General features: G+C 45.3%; 1 protein-coding gene across 3 annotated transcripts in view; it reads right to left on the bottom strand.

The window, feature by feature from the left end:
• Nucleotides 1-3,876: 3,876 nt before the first annotated feature.
• MAP3K20 (mitogen-activated protein kinase kinase kinase 20) overlaps nucleotides 3,877-19,444 on the bottom strand; it is a 94,530-nt gene continuing 78,962 nt past the window's right edge. For all 3 annotated transcript variants that reach the window (XM_064451618.1, XM_064451616.1, XM_064451617.1), the window contains 4 exons: nucleotides 13,514-13,630; nucleotides 11,886-11,960; nucleotides 10,702-10,852; nucleotides 3,877-6,749 (listed from right to left, as the gene is read on the bottom strand). In XM_064451618.1, the coding sequence (XP_064307688.1) occupies nucleotides 6,070-6,749; nucleotides 10,702-10,852; nucleotides 11,886-11,960; nucleotides 13,514-13,630 (1,023 nt within the window). In that variant the 3' untranslated portion in view covers nucleotides 3,877-6,069. The remainder of the gene's footprint in view (nucleotides 6,750-10,701; nucleotides 10,853-11,885; nucleotides 11,961-13,513; nucleotides 13,631-19,444) is intronic.

The following is a 19,444-nucleotide window of genomic DNA, read 5'->3' as shown; positions in this document are numbered from 1 at the left end:
AGCAGCACACTAAGAGAATGGCTGAAATGTAGTCAGTTTTGATAGAAATCTTAATGATTATTCCAAGTATACGTTGTAGCAGATCGTTCAGAGCCCAGAGCATTGTGATGCACGTTATGGGAGTGTAATTATAATGCTTGTTTTGAGTGTTCTGTAGCCATTCCACAAAATGCATAGCAAAAAATGCTGATCCAAAGTAGCTGTTGATGGTATGCAGTAGCCACTTTTAAAAGCTAAAGATCCCAGCCCTTTCACTTGTGGGCTTTGATTTATATTTCTCTTTGAAAACGCAAAATAGATTAAGTCACATCATAAAGAAATTGCTTACAAAATGTTCTGCAAATGCATAGCTGTGGGAAACAGGAGGCTATCAGAAAATAATCAGAAATGCATACTGCAGTCTGGTGTTTTGCCCTTTCATATAAGGTTTGCCACTGCCTCTTTGCAAATGTTGATTTGCACCACCTCCACCAGCCTTCCGTGAGGTGGAGTTCCTGGGAGAGGATGGGAGTGGTGGGACAGGTGGTGGCTTAACCTTCTCCCCAGGGACCCCTCTCCTGGCTGCTCCCTCAGGAGGGAGGAAGGGGCGGGGACAGGTAGAAAGCTGTCTTGAAAGAAAGCTACTTGGTTCCATTTTAGTGAAGTGAGATCTCTGGGGTTTTTCCGCTACAAAAGCAACTGCCCATCTTTCCCAGCCTAAAGTAATAATAATTATAATAATTAGATCAAAGTGTAATCTCTAGCACCATCACAAATATCAAGTGCTTATCTTTGCTGCATGGTCTAGTATTCCTGGCAGCAACTTTCCAGAATGTCTTAAAATACTTGGGGTTTGATCCTTAGCAGCATCAGCTGAGCTGGAGAGGAGGACAGGGGTAAGGGTGCCCCAGGCAGGGGCTGTTGCTCTGAGTGAGGAAGGAGGGGGGGACACAGAAGGTTTGGGCAACATCTGCTCCTTAAGTCATCTCATCAAGTTGCCCTATCATGGTCAGCTTATGGGGTTGTAGTGTGCGCCGAGGGAGGGTGGCATTGCTGTCACACATGGCCAATTGCTAGAAAATAATCAGTGGGAACATGTTAAAAAGGGCAAAACTATAGTGGCAAATATTTTCTTTAAAAAGCAAACAATGTCCAAAAACACCTATCCCTGTTTCACACCAATGTCAGCTAGAAAGCAGGCTCTCACGAGGTGTTAGCTCGTGGTGCGGCAGTGCTGGGGGAGGCATGAACAGGCACTTTCGCCCCGCAACTGAACAGGAACTGAGTTTGCTTTCTCTAGTGTTTCACAGAAATAATCAACCAGCAGCAACAACACCAGTGAAACCCAGCCCTGAAAAACACCATTCCTGGGAGCATGGCACCACTCAGATAGGGTGTAGATGGGGAGACAGAGGGGCTAGTATTGTCCCCCCTGCTACAGGCAGGTCTCAGCAGCATCAGTGCAGAATGACCAGGTCCCACAGCCAACCCATCCCACCTGGTCAGTATGACCAGTTTCCCCGCAGCACAGAGGTACAGTGCACCGTGGCAGCAGTTGGACAGGCTGAATCCCTGGCAGCTGCTTTCCCCAGTGAAACAGGGTCAGATGGCCACCCCATCTCCCCTCTCTGACCGTTACCTCTGTTTAGCTTCCCGATGAGCGCAGTGCAGGCATAACATTTCAGTATGTGCTTTGATATCAATACAAGGCCAAAGCAAGAGCAAGAAATGTTGCAAGAAAGAGATTACAGCACTGCCCAAATAAATCACTGAGCTGGGTGAAATCCCTGCCCAGGCCATAAAAAGCAGCCTCTGAACCTCTGTTGCCCCGAGATGGATTGACGGCCTACTCATGTCACAAAGAGTTAGGGTGAGGAACAGCCTGTGGTTGTTAATGATTTTGGGGGCCCCTTGGACTGTTCAGTGGGCTGTCACCTCTGTGACAATCATCCTTCTGTGAATTTGCAAAGGCTCCATAGGAAAAGGAAGGGCTTGTGTGAGGGGTTGAGCTGGGATTATTCTGCTGTTTCATCCTCTCCCCACCCAGGCAGATGAGTAGCTACAAAAGCCCTTTGAGCACCTCTCCACCTTTCAGAAATGTCTTCAGCTCTGTCAAGCAAGCTTCACCTGGGCAGCCCCTTTGAGCCCTGGCTGCACGTGAACAAAAGCAGTCTGCGTTTGCAGGACTGGGCAATGTTTTTGCTCCAGGGACTCTCACATGCATGTAGTGCCCGCTGTGCTTAGGACCAGAGTTTCAGAGGTTCTGGAACTGCCAGCTGGTTTGCAGCACAGCAGCACACATGCTTCTGGCCTGCAGGACATGGGGAACATGTGGCTTGAGAGCGCAGTTACTTGGCCACTTTCCTGTGCAGCACAGCACCAAGCTGCTGGGCTGGCTGTTAGTCCCTCTGCGGAGCAGGTCCCCAGGACATTTGTCTCTTACAGCTGGTCTCTCTGATGGTGGCAGCACGTGCACTGGACTGCTGAAGAAATTTGTCTACTTAGGACACCAATATCCACCAGAGTCAGTGCCAGCTCTGGAACACCTTGCTGAGCTGAAGAAGAATGATTGCTAACCTCAGTGTTAAGTGCCTGCTCGCTATCCTCCTGTTTTTCTTTTCTTTAAATACATCCTTAGGTATATAGGAAAGACAAAAAAAAATTAAAAATCGAACGACATATTTTGTTGGCAGAAAATGAAAGAATTCTCAGCATAATTTTTGCTCATGCCATGAGGACATCAGCTGGGAAGGGAAGCCTGTAAGGTTTCAGAAAACTGAGGACTGTAATGCTGAGGTTAATCTGTTCTTCCTCTCTGAGCTGAGCACTGCTTCCTCCCTCCCAACCCACCAGCTGAGTTAAGAACTAACGGCTGGAGAGAGACACTGCTGTTCACCCTGAAACCTTGCTGCCAATGTCTGGCATCCAGAAGGAGCTGGGCAACTCTTGTGATTCCTACAAGATCTGGAGTAAAATGTTGCCAAATGAACAAACAGATTCTGTGTAAGCTCTGACAGTCAGTGTCTCACACTTTAATTAAAAAAAAAAAAAAGAAAATTAGTAACTGATTTTGGAAACATTCTCACCATTGGATGCAAATAGTCACTCACTTTGGATGTCCAGTTCTGAATTTGCTTTCATGAGGTCTCCACTATTTTTCATCATCCATTCCAGCAGTCATCCCCGAGCTGGCTTCTTATAATTCAGAGCATTTTAAACTGTGGAAAAGGAAAATGCACCCTTTGGGGATTAAGAAAACAGCAACACCAGAGCATGGAGATATGAAGACCAAGAGAAAGGAGAGCCAGGAAAACAAGAAGCAGCTCTACAGCAGTGATATTTTGTGCCATTTGCAGAGTCAGCCATGGAGGGAGGGGGTAGCACTGTGGAGGGTATGGGTATGGACGGAGGGCAGTGTGTCCAGTGTGCAAATCTAGACATACTGGTACTTAAATACAATTGGCTTTAATGGACTTGTAAGAAAACCCTAAGAAAATACAGCATAGCTCCTCTCCAAAGAGTAGACATTTGCTGAGGTGTAGTTGCCCAAGACACTCTGATTTTCCACATTGCTGTGAATGGTCTTCTAGCTGTGTGCTGGTAAAACATGGAAATAAATTGCTCAGCTTCATGAAGTACTGGGAGGTAAAAACGTAAGCACATTTTGACTTACAATGAATTATAATCAAGATAGGGAGTAGCCACATTAAGAGTGATAAAAATGAGATGGAAAACTAGATATTGCTGAGACTTTTTTTTTCTTGACAAGTTCACTCACTGTTGCTGTAACCAGCAATGCTGGTGCAGCAAGAGGATTTCTAATCAGTCACTATTGCATGATTGTTTAATTTTAATAGACATGATCAATACCATCCGCTCTTCCTTTAAATGCTAATGAACACTTTAATACAACAGATGTGGACAGACAGTACATTGCAGATTAAAATAAGGCACAGCATTAAATTGCTTACAAACAGCAGAGGAATCCTGCTGGACATCTTGACAATCAACCACAGGCAGCTCATAAATCTTGAATTGCCACCACCAGCCCACAGCGTCTGCTGGGTGGGGCCTTGTTTTCAGGCTTGTACAACTACACTGCCATCCTCATCACCCTGGAAGAGAAATGTACCCTTCCAAACTCTTGCAATTTCTTTCCAGAATTTGTGCAGGCCCAACTGTGAAATAAGATCTCACTTCCTGAGATACATGTCTAAATTTTAGCAACACAAGCACGTTTCCAGCAAGTGCTCTCAGGCCTGGTTACTATCAGCTAGTATCCTCCTGCCCATTTGGGTCATGGCAAGAAATGTTAGAGAAGGATCCCCAAACTAGACAAAATACCAGTCTCCTGCTAAGTTGTGACAGAGGAACATCCAGCAGTGGATTGTCCACATCCCCCAAATCTGTTGTCAGGTTCAGTAAACCAGGGCCAGAAGCTGGCTTACTAACTAGCTTTCAACAAGTTCGAAGCCACAAGAAAGCAGCAAGCTTTGCTGCCACAGAGCTTCACATGCAGCCCCGTTCACTTCCAGGTAAAGCTTCTTACTATTTTTTCTGCTCTTAACTGTTGTCAGAAGAAAGGTGTTTAAATGACAGAGATCCAATTCCTGACAGCTGGTATCTGTTGTGTTCTGCTCCATTGGTTTTGGTGGACCCTGTCCTGAATTCATGAAATGTGGGTCCCAGTTCACTCTCGTGGGTATCGGGAAACCCACCATGGGGCTCAGCCTCATTGGGACTGGTGGGAATCAGAGGAAGCAGATATGCATGTGCAGAGATGACCAGGAGTGGCCTTTGTGTGCAGGAGGGAATTCATACCTCCTTTTGATCATCCAGTGGCAGGGCTATGGTGATGGGGGTCATTGAAGGGCTGACGCGCCAGCAGCTCCTCCAGCATTGCTCACAACTGCATGCCAGCGAGCACTGCTTGGCACGGATGGTATGTAGCACCTTGTTCAAAGGCATTTCTAATTTACAGTTTCTTGGCTTTCAGAGGGTACCATGCATTGCTTTGGGTTCAGCTTCCTTTATCTGTCTCTTCCTTTTTTCCCCCCTCTTGCATCTTGGGAAACCCTAACTTTTTTTTTTCTTTTCCCCTTTTTAATTGTATGAAATCAACTTGGAGTGAAAAGGCCAAGAAGAAACTTTCTGATGACAAGTGAGTCTACAGCTGTGTCTTTGTTCTCAGCAGAGATAAAGACCACATTAATCAGAAACTTTGCTGACCTTGTCTTTACTACCTGAAGACTGAAAGACAAAAGCGACACAGCCTGGCCCCATTTAAAAATTCAATTAAAAAATGCCTGCTGCCCAGGGATAAACATTATCATAGACCTCAGTGAGGTTAGATGTAACTATGATAAAGGCAATGCCTTTTTCTCCCTCAATTTTTATTTTTATCCCCAAAACAAGAAAGCCTAGTTTTTGTTTCTCCTTCTGATTACAACTGCGTATGTGACAGAGTGTGGTCAGTGGTGTCAGGTGGCTGGTATGGGGGCTTTTAGTACAGAGCGAGGTGAGAAATTCCTGAGAGGGAATGGCAAGCTGGTAGTGGAGAAGTGAAGCTACTGGAGTGGACCAGAAAGAAAATCTCCCTGGGTTCCTGCTTTTTCAGGCTATGCTTGTCTGATAAAAATACTACCTCTTCCTATAGCTCTGGCAGAAGCAGACTGAACAAGGGGTGAGGAGACCCTGTTCAGTGCCAGACTCGGTGTCTGGAGACATAAGCAAGGTGAGGGGAGATGTAGCAGTACAACTCCTTCCCTAAGGATGAAACGGAGAGCCTTTCATTATGGCTCCTGGCTGTGCCTTACTGCATTTATTATTGAAATATTAAGCAAATCAGTGGATATCCAGTCAGATGAGAACATGAGCAGCCACAGGAAGGGGAGAAAATCAAATTAAATCCCTTGGTGCTGACAGTGACTGGAGCAGAGGCAGGCAGGTCTCCCCTTCCACGGACAGGCCCCGGGCCGTGCCGGCCAGCGAGGGAAGTGGCAACCCGGCTTCAGTGCAGCGAATTCAACAGGAGCAGGCGTATCTTCTCTAGGTTGAACGTTCAGTTAAATAAAGGGGCAAATTCTTCCCTCAGAACATCCTCCGGCCCCGCCAGCTCCCCCTGGGCCTCTCCTTCCCCAGCTTGCTGGCAGTCTGTCTGTGGGACTTCTTGGCATGCTGCACCTTTATCCACCCGCCCTCGCTGAGTCTGCTCTCCCCTTCGCCCCTCCTGGGCTCGCTCTCGCCCTGCGGGGGCATGCCTGGGATGGCCTTGGGCTGGGGGAGGCTGCGGGGGTAGCTGTGGTGCTGGGAGGCCGGGGGGACCGCTAGCGAGGGAGTCCTGCAGGCTCTTCCCGAGTGCCGAGGCGGGACTGGGGAGCTGGTCCTGCTGCACTGCCCGTCTGAGGAGCTGCGGGAGTTACCACTGTGTGAGGCATTCCTGCCTTTGCCGGCAGACCTGTCCCTCTCTGAAGGGGTGTCGGAGGCTGTGCTGGAGGTGCTGCTGCCTTTTGAATTCAGGTGCAGATTCGAGAGGTTTCTCACCAAACTGTGCGAGAGGGGAGAGGAGTTTCTGGAGTGGCTGATGGACGTGAACTGGTAACTGACAGGACCACGTGTCCTCCTCACGGCAGCAGCATAGGAGTCCTGGCTGCGAAGGTAGGGCAGGTAGTGGGTGACAGTGGTTGGGCTGTGGGGGTGGCTGTGCTGGAGAGAAATGGCTTTCGCTATTTGGTGCATCCGCAGTGTCTGCATCCACTGGCTGTCGATACCTGGCAGAAAAATGGAAACAGAGTCAGCTTTCTGTGAATCGATGGAAAACTGCTTTCTGTTTTATTGAATGTGTGAAACTAGGTACCAGGGTTTCTCTCTGAAGAAGCTTGACATACCACAAACCTTTCCCTCCCAACCTTGCAGCAAATAGTCTTAGGTTTGAGTACGCTCAACATTATGAACATAATGTTAGACTTTTACAATAGCAAGTGATGCAAATATTTCTGATGCCAGTGAAGATTATGGAGCTTAGACTTGAAAACACTTACTGAACCATCCGTGTGGCTGTTCAGGTGGGTTCCAGCTCTCAAGTGCCTCCCAGTGTTTTTAACCCAACCTAGTTTTAAACATTTCCTGTTATGCTCTTTGCAGCTTTATCAGATGTCTCCACAGCTTTCATTGCAAAAGAGCCTGGAGACCTCCAGAGCAGGCATGGAGCAGGCACGCCAAGGTGCCGGCACTGCTGTAGCATCGCCCTCCACCTGCGTCTCCCCCAGCTGGCACGGTCATGCCATTCACAGCCGAGCGCAGAGAGAGGCAGTGCAGACCCCAGTGCAAATCTGCACTGTGGCAGCCAGACTCACCTCCTCTCGCTCCATTTTGTCTTCAAACTGCTACACACCACAACAACCAGAGTCATTTCAGTTGTTATTACTATAAATTCAGAAGTCAATCCACTTTTCATGCTCTAGATACAGAGTCTAAGCTGCAGCTACACCGCTCCATCTGGGTTTGTGCAGAAAATCAGCTCTGTATGTGGAAAAGCCGGTAAGGCAGCATGCTTCAGCCAGGATAGCCCAGACAGTGCTTAACTGTGAGCAACTTGAGGTATTACAGTTCCCTCACACCTACTGTCACAGCCACAGGGTCATAACAAAAGTTGCAGCTCCCAGAGATCAGACTGAAGCGCTTTTGAAAGTAGGTCTTGTGGTTTGCAAGAAAACCTATAGCAAATACAATAGTTATAAATTTTCCAGTTGAACTTTGAGGGCTGCCTGGATTGCTACTTTATGGATAGAGCAGAGACCAGGAATTCCTTTTATCCAAGGCCACAGCTCTGACCAAAACCCCATGGGGAGCAGCTTAAATAATTTGCTCTAGAGAGATTTGAATGATTTGTCCTTGAAGATTGCCAATATCATACCAACAGGAAAGAATAACCCCGCCAGCTTGAAGCAGCATAAACATGACCAAAATGTTATCATCTTCAACAGAGGACCCCAGCTCCTCTCTCACCTTTTGCTGGTTTTCCAGGGAAAGACTCCCTATGCTGTGGGCCCTGTGCCTCTCGCTGCAATGCTGGATTGGTCGTGAGGAGTTCTGTGGGAGCTGGGTAGCAGCATTGCCCTTGTTAGGATTGCTCCTGCTAAGGTGTAATGGATGGTCTCTTCATTCCTCCTTTCCCCAGACTTTGCTTGAATCCCAAGAGATTTAAATCACTTCGACTTAATGTCAAATATGTCAAAAGAAAACTGTCTTTCCTGTCAAAGTACAAGTGTGACACCGCCACAGCAGATAGCTCTGGCTGCACTGAGAGGTGAACCCTCCTTTCACATGAATACAGATAGGAATTGCCTTCTCTGCTTCTTAACCTCCTTGAAAGTCACAGTTTCAAAACAAACAAGCATGCTGAAATGTACTTGCTAGACACCATCTCCTCTGCCGTTCCCCTGTGCCCTCCTACCAAGGCTGTGGATGTAAAACACAGACCTCATAAACCTGGAAGCAGCAGGCTCAGGACTTGACTTTGTGTCTTCCTTTTTTATCAACCCTCAGGTGGCCACCACATGCCCTGTGGGACCAGTGCCAAAGCTGTCCTGAATGAGGGGCTCCCTTTAGTGCCTTCAGGCTGTTCAGTCCCTGCTCCTTAAGGCCAGATGCCATCGCCAGCCCAGGGACCAGCTGCCCAGCAGGGCAGTCCTGTGGGGCTACCCCTCATGGACTGGGGGGGGCTTCTCCCTCGTATGGTCTCTGTGCCACTGAAACAAATGCTCTATGTGGCAGCCCACAGAGGTAGTACCTTCACTGCTGGTTATTTCAGCCTCTTAGACAGGTATTATCCTTACCTTCATGTTTGGGTTTGGTGGCGTTTTAAACCTGGGGTAGGTGGTCCTGTAAAGAAGACAGGGCAGAAGGCTTGCTAGAGCTGTGGCACAGCTTTCATGCTGGCTGGTAACCCACCTTCTCTGAACTGTGCCTATTCACTTGGGTGCTGACAATACATTAGTGCCTTCATGAAACTCCTCCATGTGGCAAAGGGACAGACAAGCTCTCCCACTGCTCACCACAAAAATATGAAAGCAGCTCAGCTTACTGCAGCAGAGTCAATCTGCTTTGGTACGGCTGTATGGCTCACCACCCTGAAAGCAGGGTAACCTCCATCAGCAGAACTAATCTGCAATGAAGATGTGTCTTTTCAGCACACCTTTAGGTTCCATCTGCATTACAAAACATAGTTGTGTTGCAAATGGATCACGATGGCTTACGAATAAGTGCACCCATTTTAGATGTGTCTGTAGTCTAAACCCAGCAGTCTCAATTCACAAGGTCATTCTTCTACATTCGGGCAGTAGTGTACAAAATCGGAGAAGTTCACCCTCTACTGACTGGTATCATATTCCAGCCCCTGTGTTGCCCCTCAGCTGTCTCATCCCAAACATTTCTGCAGCCCTACTGTGAACTCGATCAGAAAAAGAGCTTTGGCTAAGAAACACCTTTACAACAAGAACAGCAGATCTTAAAGGCAGAACCATGCTAGAGTCAACTGAGTTGAGTTTGACTATGTCAGTGGCATACTTTAGTTAGGAAATGAAGACTGGAATGTAGAGCCCACTGTATTATTAAATGTATCTCACTGAACAAGTCAAGCCCCAGAAACCATAACAAACACTACTCCAGAAGTCAGATAATGATGAGCCAGGGCTGGCTCAAATGGACAGAAGAGTGCAGTGGGAAGGTTTCCACTCTTTCCCCACAGCAGAGTAGGACATCAGGAGGCACCTATGGCATCTGCCAGGCTGGCAGCATGTGTCAAAACTGCATTTCGCCCACCGGGTACTTCTTGCCACCCCACATGCAGCTTCTCAGGCTACAGCCTTGGTCCATGTGCCCCCTGCAAGAGCACTGGCCAGAAGAAGAGCAATCTGCACCCACACATCTCTTCCAGGAAGTGCCCTGTATCCAAGCACAGCATCTGTGCAAAGCTGCCTGTGTCCTTAGTGGCCAAGAGCAGGAGGAAAGAGCTGGCCAAAGCACTCCTGTTGAGTTTGGGTTGCAGGTAGTGAAAGCCAGAATAAAAGCTGCTGAAGGCACTGGCTCCCAAAACCCTCAAAACAGCGGTGGAAAATTCCATTATTCCCAACAGGTAGAGGGTAGAGATGTGTGAGATTGTCTCCTTGCCCTGCAGATGCCTTCCTGACATCCTGGTTGAGAAACATATCTTCACCCCAGGCTCTGCACACTTTGTGTGGGTGCTATAATTCAGTCTAAATCCTTTTGCTATGCCAATACACTTGGCTCCACAGAGCAGAGAACTCTCTTGTCTTGGTGAGGAGGGACGGATTGGGACATGAAGGGCAGATCAAAAGGTTGACCCAAAGCCAACCCAAGGAAGGGGTTGAAGAATTTAAGGTTGTGTACTCCTAGAAGATGTGAGGCATTCAGGGTTTTGGAGCAGAAGGATCTGAGCTCTATCTTTCCTGTTAATGTGAAACTACAAGTGACTACAAGTAGATGAAAGATTTGTAGCTAATTACCATGAACTTTAAGCTAAGTCAGATATGCCAGGGTGCTCCTGCATGCATCTATGAAGACATTGTGGGGACCACAATGCCAGCTGATGCTGCAAGATGTGATCTGTTGTTGGAACGGGATAATGGCATTGACTTTTTGCTGTTCTCCCCGCATACGCCTTGCTCATGTCAGCAATAAAATTCACATGTACTGACTTACTTGAGTCGGATCTGGTCCGTGAATTTCCCTCCGAGTTGGGGAGTGAGGTCTGTATCATGAGCTGTACTGTCTCAACCTCATCCTGTGCTTTCACCTTGCTCCAGCAGATAGCTTGGATGTGCCTGGTGGTTTTGGGAGCTCTAACATCACTCTGCTCAGCAAGGACACAACATGCATGAGAACATAATGCACACGAGGATATAACAACACAGAACCCACTAAGCTCTCCTACGAGGGAACTTCCACTAGTGCCTGGGCGGCAGCAGTATTTCCAATATAGAGTCTGTTTTGCAAAACCGCTTAGCCAGTTCTCAAGTATTTTTAGACTCTAGATAATTTTGGCTGGTATTTTGTGACTATGCTAAAAATGTGGTAGTGAACAACTGTTTCAATTCATGTACCATGTGGAGGAAAGATCTGAAGGCCTTCCTCTACAAAAACAAAAATTTATTTTACTAATTGCATTAATCTGAGCATCATATGGGCAGTGCTTTCTGCTAAAACATGTAGGATTAAGCAGGTATTCTTGCAGGGGAACCCTCCACAAAACTTTCTTGGAGTATTAAGCTCTTCAATTTGCTGTTAAGGGCTTATGACTCCTGTAAGAAACTTCACTCTGAAAGAAAGATACTTCACTTCTGAGACAGGCAAGCAAGGTCCAGGATTCCCCTGTCTCTCCATCACTGCTTGAATCCTTGTGTGGGGCAGAGCTGGAATCTCAATTATTAGCCTCCTTGTGATGCACAGCATTGGTCTTTATAAAACCACTTTTTAAAGTAACTGCAAACTCTTTTTACAAAGGCTAATTTCTATCACATTAAATTGTGTTCTGGGTTTTATTTTATCTTATTTTACTCTTGACTTCTCATTTTCTTCTCCTGTTGCTTCTCTAATTAGTACTTCATTGAAAAGGCAAAAACCAGTCTTTTCAAGTAGTGCAAACAACACTGACCATTACACTTCAAGGAAAAGGAGTTTTGTCCTTGAGAAAAAGAGCCAGTCTGAGGACATCGTCTGTGTAAACCTCATTCAGCTTTTGCTCTGAACTTTAGATTTTCCAATTAATTAAAGGCTGCTGAGAATTTATTATAGGATATAACAAAGCCAGAGGATGCTATATCCACACCTCCCACGTAGGTTTTATCCTGGATAAACAATATTTTTACTTGTTTCTTAGAGCTTACCTCATACGTAACAATACATTCTACAGACTGGTGTTCTTCTATCCCCACAATCCATTTCTCCATTACAAATGGTGGCTGAAAAAAACATGGTGGGAGTGTTATAAGGTGCTCTTAATTTCCTGACTTGTTTCTGAAACACCCCAAAGATATTTTCAATATTTGCCTTTTTTTCATCCACTTCCATATTTGCTAATATCAATACTTCTCTGAAAATCTTACGAGACAAAGCAATATATTTTGGCATTATTTACTTCCTTGTTTACAAAAGGAAACTGAGAAGAGATTTCTATAAATAACTGATAATATGTACAACAACATGGAATGATTTAATGGGGGCATAAACCTTTTCCATTTTTGTGTATGTACAGGGGTTTTTTTCTGCTAGACTTACAGAAGCCAGCAAGAACAAATATCTAGAGATTCTTGGAGATATTCCCTGACAGACATAAAAATGTTGAAGGATGTGAAAAGTTAATGTTCTTGTACTAGTTATTAGTTTACTTAACTTTAAGCCTTTTTTTAAAGGAAAAAATTAAAATGCCCAAGAAGAAAATTAAACAAAACTATTTTGCACCATAATAATAATAATCGTAATAACACCACAATAATAATAATAAAAAAAAATCACAAGTGTTCTTCCAGAAATCACTAACTATAAAAATAGCTTTAGCGTGAATTAAATATGAGAATCCTTTTTGGCAAGTACCCATAATTTCACATTTTCCTTAAAATTCTGACTGTTGAAAATCTGATTTTCACTTTTTCCTTTAGAAAAATTAACCAAAAGGTTCCCCCAAAATTCCCCCCCCCCCAAAAAAAAAAAATCACAGTGAAAGCATTCAGGAGTTTTGGGTTTTTATCAGTGCACATTAGAGCAGCATTCTAATTGGTAATCAAGCTGTATTTTTTTCATTTAGAAATTTATTTTGTTAGCTATTATCAAGTGGAGCATATTAATAAGAACAAACAAGTGAAACAACAGCAAACAGAATGCCCTCTGCATTGACAAAGCTTCTGTTGGTTATGGAAAAAGCAGCCTAAATGCTGGCTGGTAACTATTTACAGGCAGGTTCTGAAATGAGGTAAAATGCACAGTGACACTGGATTGCAGATGTTCAGTGCTGTACTGTCTGTTGATGGGTTTCAGTCTTTGCAATCTATCGTTGCATGAAAGAGGGACTTTCAGAACCACGTAAAAGTTCTAAAACCATGTAAAAAAAAACCCAAAACAAAACACAAAAACACACCAAAACCCCACCCAGACAAATCACACAAAGTTTCAAACTGGAACATTTTAAAACACTTTCTTCTCTTGAAAAGGAAAGTAATTTTTTGAACATTCTTTTCTTTAAAAGGGGTAATAAATTCAGAGGATAGAACACAGAATTAAAACAAGAAAATATAAATTAGTTGCTTCTCTTATTTTTCTATTGTTAACATTATTGTCAGCTTAAAAGAGAACCAAAATACCTAACTCCTATTATGATACAAACCTGTTTAAAATGTGCATTTTATTTAAAAGCTGTCAAGAGATTGAGCTTCCGCAAGCACAAAAGTCGACTGCTGTGGTATTTTAATGTCTTTGTTTGAGATCTGTGAATTCGTGAAAGCTTTAAGGCTGTAAATACCTTTGTCATCTTTAAAATCTCTACATCAGGTAGGTTAGTGTTGAATGTCACATCTTTTATGTAGGTTATTGCAATTTCATCCCCGTCCATCTCCATGTACATTTTCCATTTACAATCCTATGAATAATATAAAAAAGAATGCTGGATTGTTAGAATACAACTTAAAACAAAATAAAACAAAACAAAAACAAACAAAGCCAAAATGAAACAAAACTGGAAGCCAAAACAACCTAAAACCTAATCCTCAGTATATGGGGGGGGAAAAAATCACCCAACAAGAAAGATAAGGAACACACACATATTTTAGGATACGCATGTTTTCCAGTAAAAGTGTTGATAATGGAAAACCCTCAGGTTCTCTTGCTTGCTCTCCTCTTATCTCACCCAGAAAGACAGTCGCCACATTGACGGGTCTGGATGTCTTCAGAGGTGTGGATCCCCTGAAGGGCCCCAGGAGTATGGTGGCTTCACCCACCTGGACAGACAGCCCATTTGAGCAGGCAGTGCAGGAGCTCTGCACACCAGTGTGGCAGTGGAGGCACAGGGCAGAGGTGGGGGCCATCACTCGGGGTCACAGCCAGTGCTGGCAGCCAGCCCCAAGGACATCTTCCCAGTGAACCCGGGAACAAATGCCCAGAGGGTCACTCGAATAACGGGCAAGAGGATGAGCTGGTTATTACAGCTCCATTATTTCAGATTTTGAGTGCCCTGTGAGGCACTAAGCACCCTCAGCTTCCACTCACCTCCAATTGCACTGTTAATTGTAAGCAAGCTCAACTTGGAAATTAATCACAGTGAGTCTAATAAACCAAAGCAATGAAAGGTATCCTTAAATAAGCCCCTGAGCTGAACATGGGGCCAACATCCAACCCTTTGCACAGGTGTGAGCCTAGAGAAGCTGATGGCTCTGGCAGCATCCTGGCAGGACATCCCACATGGGCTGAATGCTGGGACTGGGGTTTGTACCTGTGGCCAGGGAGGCCACTGGGGACCAGAGGCTGCCTGTCCATGTTGCAAACCAGCCAACTTTCGCTGGTGTGTCCAGCAGGTGCTTTGGGAATTAGATATTGTCCAGTGCACTGAGTTCCTCTAAAAATCAGCCCCCTGAGGGACAACAGGGCTGCAGTGAAGCAGAGCGTCTCCATCTCTGTAGAGGCAGGAAGGGATCTGCCCTTCACAGAGGCAGGAGCTCCTCCAGACACGCCAGGGGTTCAGGAGGGTCTGTGTCTGCCGCGCGCCGCCGGCTGGTCAGGTGTGGTCTCAGCATTTGCGGAAGGCAGTCTTCTCCTCAATTCTGCTCAGAAAATGCAAAAACTTTCAATGGGGACACAGATGGCCGCTTAGGGCCAAGGGCTTGCGTAAGCAGTTATTTGCACACACAAATGTACAGCAGCCTAAAAAGTATCCGTTCGCACATGCGATTATGTGCTAGTGTTTGCACGTGCATCTCTCATAAATGTAACGTAGGAGCTCAGCCCTCAGAAGTCTCAAAGCTTTCAATCAGGCATTGAATTGGCAATTCCAAGATAAAAGAAAACTGGAGTATAATCATTTCCGAACCGCAACAACAAATTATGCTTATGAAAGCATTTGGCCCTGTGTGTCCATCTGTCTCCATTGAAAGCTTCCGCGTTTTACAAGCAGAGTGGACATGTGAGTTGGTTTTCGCATCACCCTGGTGCGAGTCTGAGCAACAGGAACCGCGGTCCAGCAGTCAGGGCGGCGGACCAAGACTTGGAGGCACTGAGTTCAGCTTCCAGTTCTGCCATCAGCTTCCTGCGCAACCTGGTAAGGCGCCAACATTGCCCTGTGCCTTCGTTTCCTAATCACAGACTGTATCTCTCACACATCCTTTTTCTGTCCTGATTTTTTGGGCTGTGAGCTAACCCAGTGTCATGCCTCCCTCTTCCCAGGTAGGTACAGCACGACGCACCGGCCCTGACATCGGCTGAGGACTGTACGTGCTATGTAACTGAATAGCAACAGCGAAGCAAGTTGACTTTGACTCCTCCTCACCTCTCAAACTGTGCTCCTTTCCCGGCCCACACTGGCCTGCTTGCCAGACTTTTTTGCAGGACTCCCTAAATTCATGCTACCTGGATTCCCTGTTGCAGATCAAACCCAAGGTTAGGGACAAGATGCTTGATGACATTTATAAGTTTTAGAAAAACACCTGAACCAAGGAAAGAACAGAACATTGGCACAAAATACTATGCTCCAGTTAATTCAGTGCATCTTCCGCCACGAGACCAGTGCCAAACACCTGAGAGCCAGAGCGGCACCTTGTGCCAGGGTTCCTGTGCCTTCACAACTCAGGATTTTGTGCTGTTCACTCACACCTTCCTACAGACCAGATCTGACAACCGTGAGCTCATTTTAATAAACAACATAAATCAAACAACCCTCTCTAAGGAAAAGGCCGACAAGCTGTGTAAATCCAGGGTCTGGCAGGCAGTGGGCACCTACCAGCGCCCAGCCCCTTGCCGGATCTGCCACGCACAGGAGTCCTCTCTGTGCGGTAACAAATCAGGCTGCCCCATGCAGCTGTGGATGCACGAGCCCTGCACAAACACCGACTTCCCCAGCTCCAAACTGCAGCTTCAGAGAAAGAAAATACACTCTCCCGTCCTTCAAATCCAGCCCCCAAACCTTCCATCCTCCTCAGAGTCCTCTCCAGCAGCACCATGCAGATACCAAAGGGCAAATTATCACACTAAGCATACCCTCCCTGGTCACTCAAAAATACATCACTCATTTTATTTGGAAAGGTTTTCATTTTGCATTATTGTAAAATCAACAGTGAAATGGGGAAAGAAAGAAAGAGAGAGAGAAAGACAGGGAAGTAAAGAGGGGAGAAAGGAAGGAGAGGCTGGGAGAAAAAAAGACAGAAAAAAAAGAGAGGAAGGAAAGGAAGGAGAAAAGACAGCAGTGAGGTGACTTTTGAATCAAAGCACCTGGGAAATCTAGGATAAGTAGGTGGCTACTTGTCTTGCACTTGGTAACTATTTCGTTCAAACACACAGTAAATAACGTGACATTTGTGTGCTGCAGAAAGGGACATATTTCCCTGTTTTCCAATCGAGTTCTAGATTCTTATTTAGCAATGAATAGGAGAGAAATGCTCAGCCACTTAAGCAAAAATTTGGCTAGAACAACCAAGTATACGTATTTCAATTCTTTGATGAATTGCAGCCATAAGATTTCTTGGATCGAGACTACATTTAGTGCCAGACATGTATGGGAAAATAATTTGGAAATGGCTTGTTCAAAACGTCTCCGTGACAAATATACTTACACAAGTCCTTCAAAGAGATTTCCCTGGACATCTTGTAATTCAAACATTAAAATACCTCCCAATATTTACCTGCTTGATTTTGACTTAAATAAAGAATTTCAGCTTTTTGTCTTTTTTTAAAAAAATTTAGTTTCAGAACTGAGAAGCACAACCAGAAAAACTTTGTGTGAAAAACATTTTCGAATAACACTTTGACAAAGCCCATAAATCATCAGCCTCTGCAAATGATTGTAGACAAGAAAAGCAAATCACACATGTATTTTGAGTCACTTCTCAGCTTTGAAACAGAAAATAAGAACACTTTAAAAATTAAGTCTTCAGCTTACTGTGGTGACAATATTCCTTTAACCCCATATGCGCTAATGTGTGCAACAAAAATAGAAAGGGAAATAAAAAAGATCAGCACAGGCTTTAAACAAGCATGCCTCCTGCCACAACAGCTTAAAACTCTTGCTGGGGAGACACCTCATTTTCCAAGGAGGCCCAAATCCAGGATTCATTTTAAAATCAGTGGTTGCAATAAACTTTTCTTTTTTTTAGATTGAAGAAAAAAATGGAAACAGCATTGTAGCAGGCAACTGGCTATTAGAAGAAAAGTAAGATGTAACGCAAGATGAAACAAATACGAAAAAAATGTTGGTCATGCTGGTACTAAAAGTAGTAGCATGTTGATGATTTAGGTCCCCAGAAGCTCCTTTACATTCTTAGCTATTATCCATCTCAGCTGCTGAAACCTGCTGTTTTAAAGGCATTAGAGTTGAACATCTAGTGACAGCACTTGGGTTATTTATCATTATGTATCACCCTGCTACACTATATTTTATTATTCTGGATTTAAAGGAAGATAACACAATTATGGTTAATTTGCTTCTCTTCTTTATATATATAGTGTCATGACCCACCACGGCTTTGTCCCATGAGATATTTTTAACCAAAAAGAAATCCACAAGAAACTCTCCCTAAAAATTCCATTAATAACCTCTTGTAGCGTGTATAGGTTGCAGGGTCTGGAACTAAGAATGTTTTAATCTCTTCAGCAAAACAATGTCTCATAATGATGTACAGGACTATTGCTGCACTGATGAAGAATCATACATAATTCAGCACCTTTCACTTGGCACCACTGTGATATCCTCATTAGCAGTGGCTCACAGTGGCTGTCAGATGGTGTCCATGCGAATGCAGGCATTATATTGTCTTTGAGATGTGCAGCTGCTTCCATGACACTGCCAGTATATAAAAACATGACGCCAGTTTGTTTTATTTAGTGCTAAACCTTCCAGTTTGTAAAAACAAGGCTGACACAGAGCCTGACATGAGGCAGTGAAAATAATTAGCTCTCATTTTCTCAGCCTCCTATTTCCTTCTCCCCGCTGTGTTCTCTTTCCACTAAACCACCACATGTCAGTCGAAATGGGAGGCAATTAGTGGGCTCATTTCAGTCCCCACAACTGTGCTGAAAAGAAAGTATTTATGATGGCACAATGAACAGCTGAAAGATTAAATAACATTTGCCTTTTGAAAAGAAAATGACTTCTAGCTAAATGGGCAATTTTTGATTATTCTCAAACAAGCTTAGAGTAGTTGGTTTTTAAAATACAAGAAAGGAAAATGAGTCATTTTTAGGTGAAAGAATCAAATAAAACTTGACACAGTAATGCAAATAACTGATGTTTTATTGCAAAATATGTAAATGTGTTATACCCTTAACAATGGCTGGTGTCTCAGGTCAGGGCAGGCTGTTGCCAGCCAGGCTCCAGAGAGAGAAGGTGGCTCCACCGCCGGTTTTGTTTCAGCTGTGCAGGCAGAAAAAAACAGGGGCGGAGGGGAGGCCTTCCGAGAGAGATGGTCTTAAAACGTACAGAAACAAAGCAAGCGAAATATATATTTATGTTATCAGTTGCCTGGATGCCTCCTCCGAAAGCTGGAGCCCTTACTCCTCCGCAAGGCTACAGGCACTGGCTGGCTGCAGCTTCGCCTGGAGAAGCACAAGGCCTTTTTAGCACCTACGCAGACCACCCGGCGGTACCCAAAATATCTGTCCCCTGACAGCGCCTTCCTTTAACATCCAGCGCTGTGAAGCTCTGTGCCACCACAGAAGGGAACATAATTGTAAATACCGGGTGCCGCTACATGCTGTGGGCTGGTGCTCTGCGAAGAGTGGGTTGCAGCAGCCGAGATGGAGAGCTCTGCAATAACAGCGGTCCTGAGCCTTGCTGTAGCGTTTACCCAAAGCTGCCCTTGCCATATGATCAGAAGCAAACAGGGATTGCTGCGGTCACAGGCATCATCATGCACACAAGCAGCCTGCTTGCAACAGAGGACTGTAAAGGTGGAAGCATGAAAAACACAAGTCCCTTCCCTGAGGGCTGCATGGGTGCCCTCCCATGCTGTCAGAGCCAGCCCTGTCCTCCAATGGCATTTCCCACAGACCACTGATGGGAACAACATGCTAGAGCTGTGCAGGCACCACGTCCCCACCGATGGTGGGGTGGGCTGGCACGTGGAGGCTACAGCTCACACACTGGAGCTTGCAGCCCTGAGGGGGCAAGGATGTGCAGGATGTCGGAAAAGGCATGGCAGGGCCGCTGGACATCTGCCCATGCCAGGGCCAGAGGCTCCTCTTCTAGGCTTCT

This window comes from Phalacrocorax carbo, chromosome 5, assembly GCF_963921805.1.
Source record: "Phalacrocorax carbo chromosome 5, bPhaCar2.1, whole genome shotgun sequence".
NCBI classification, from domain to species: domain Eukaryota; kingdom Metazoa; phylum Chordata; class Aves; order Suliformes; family Phalacrocoracidae; genus Phalacrocorax; species Phalacrocorax carbo.
This window is presented reverse-complemented; position numbering and strand designations above follow the sequence as displayed.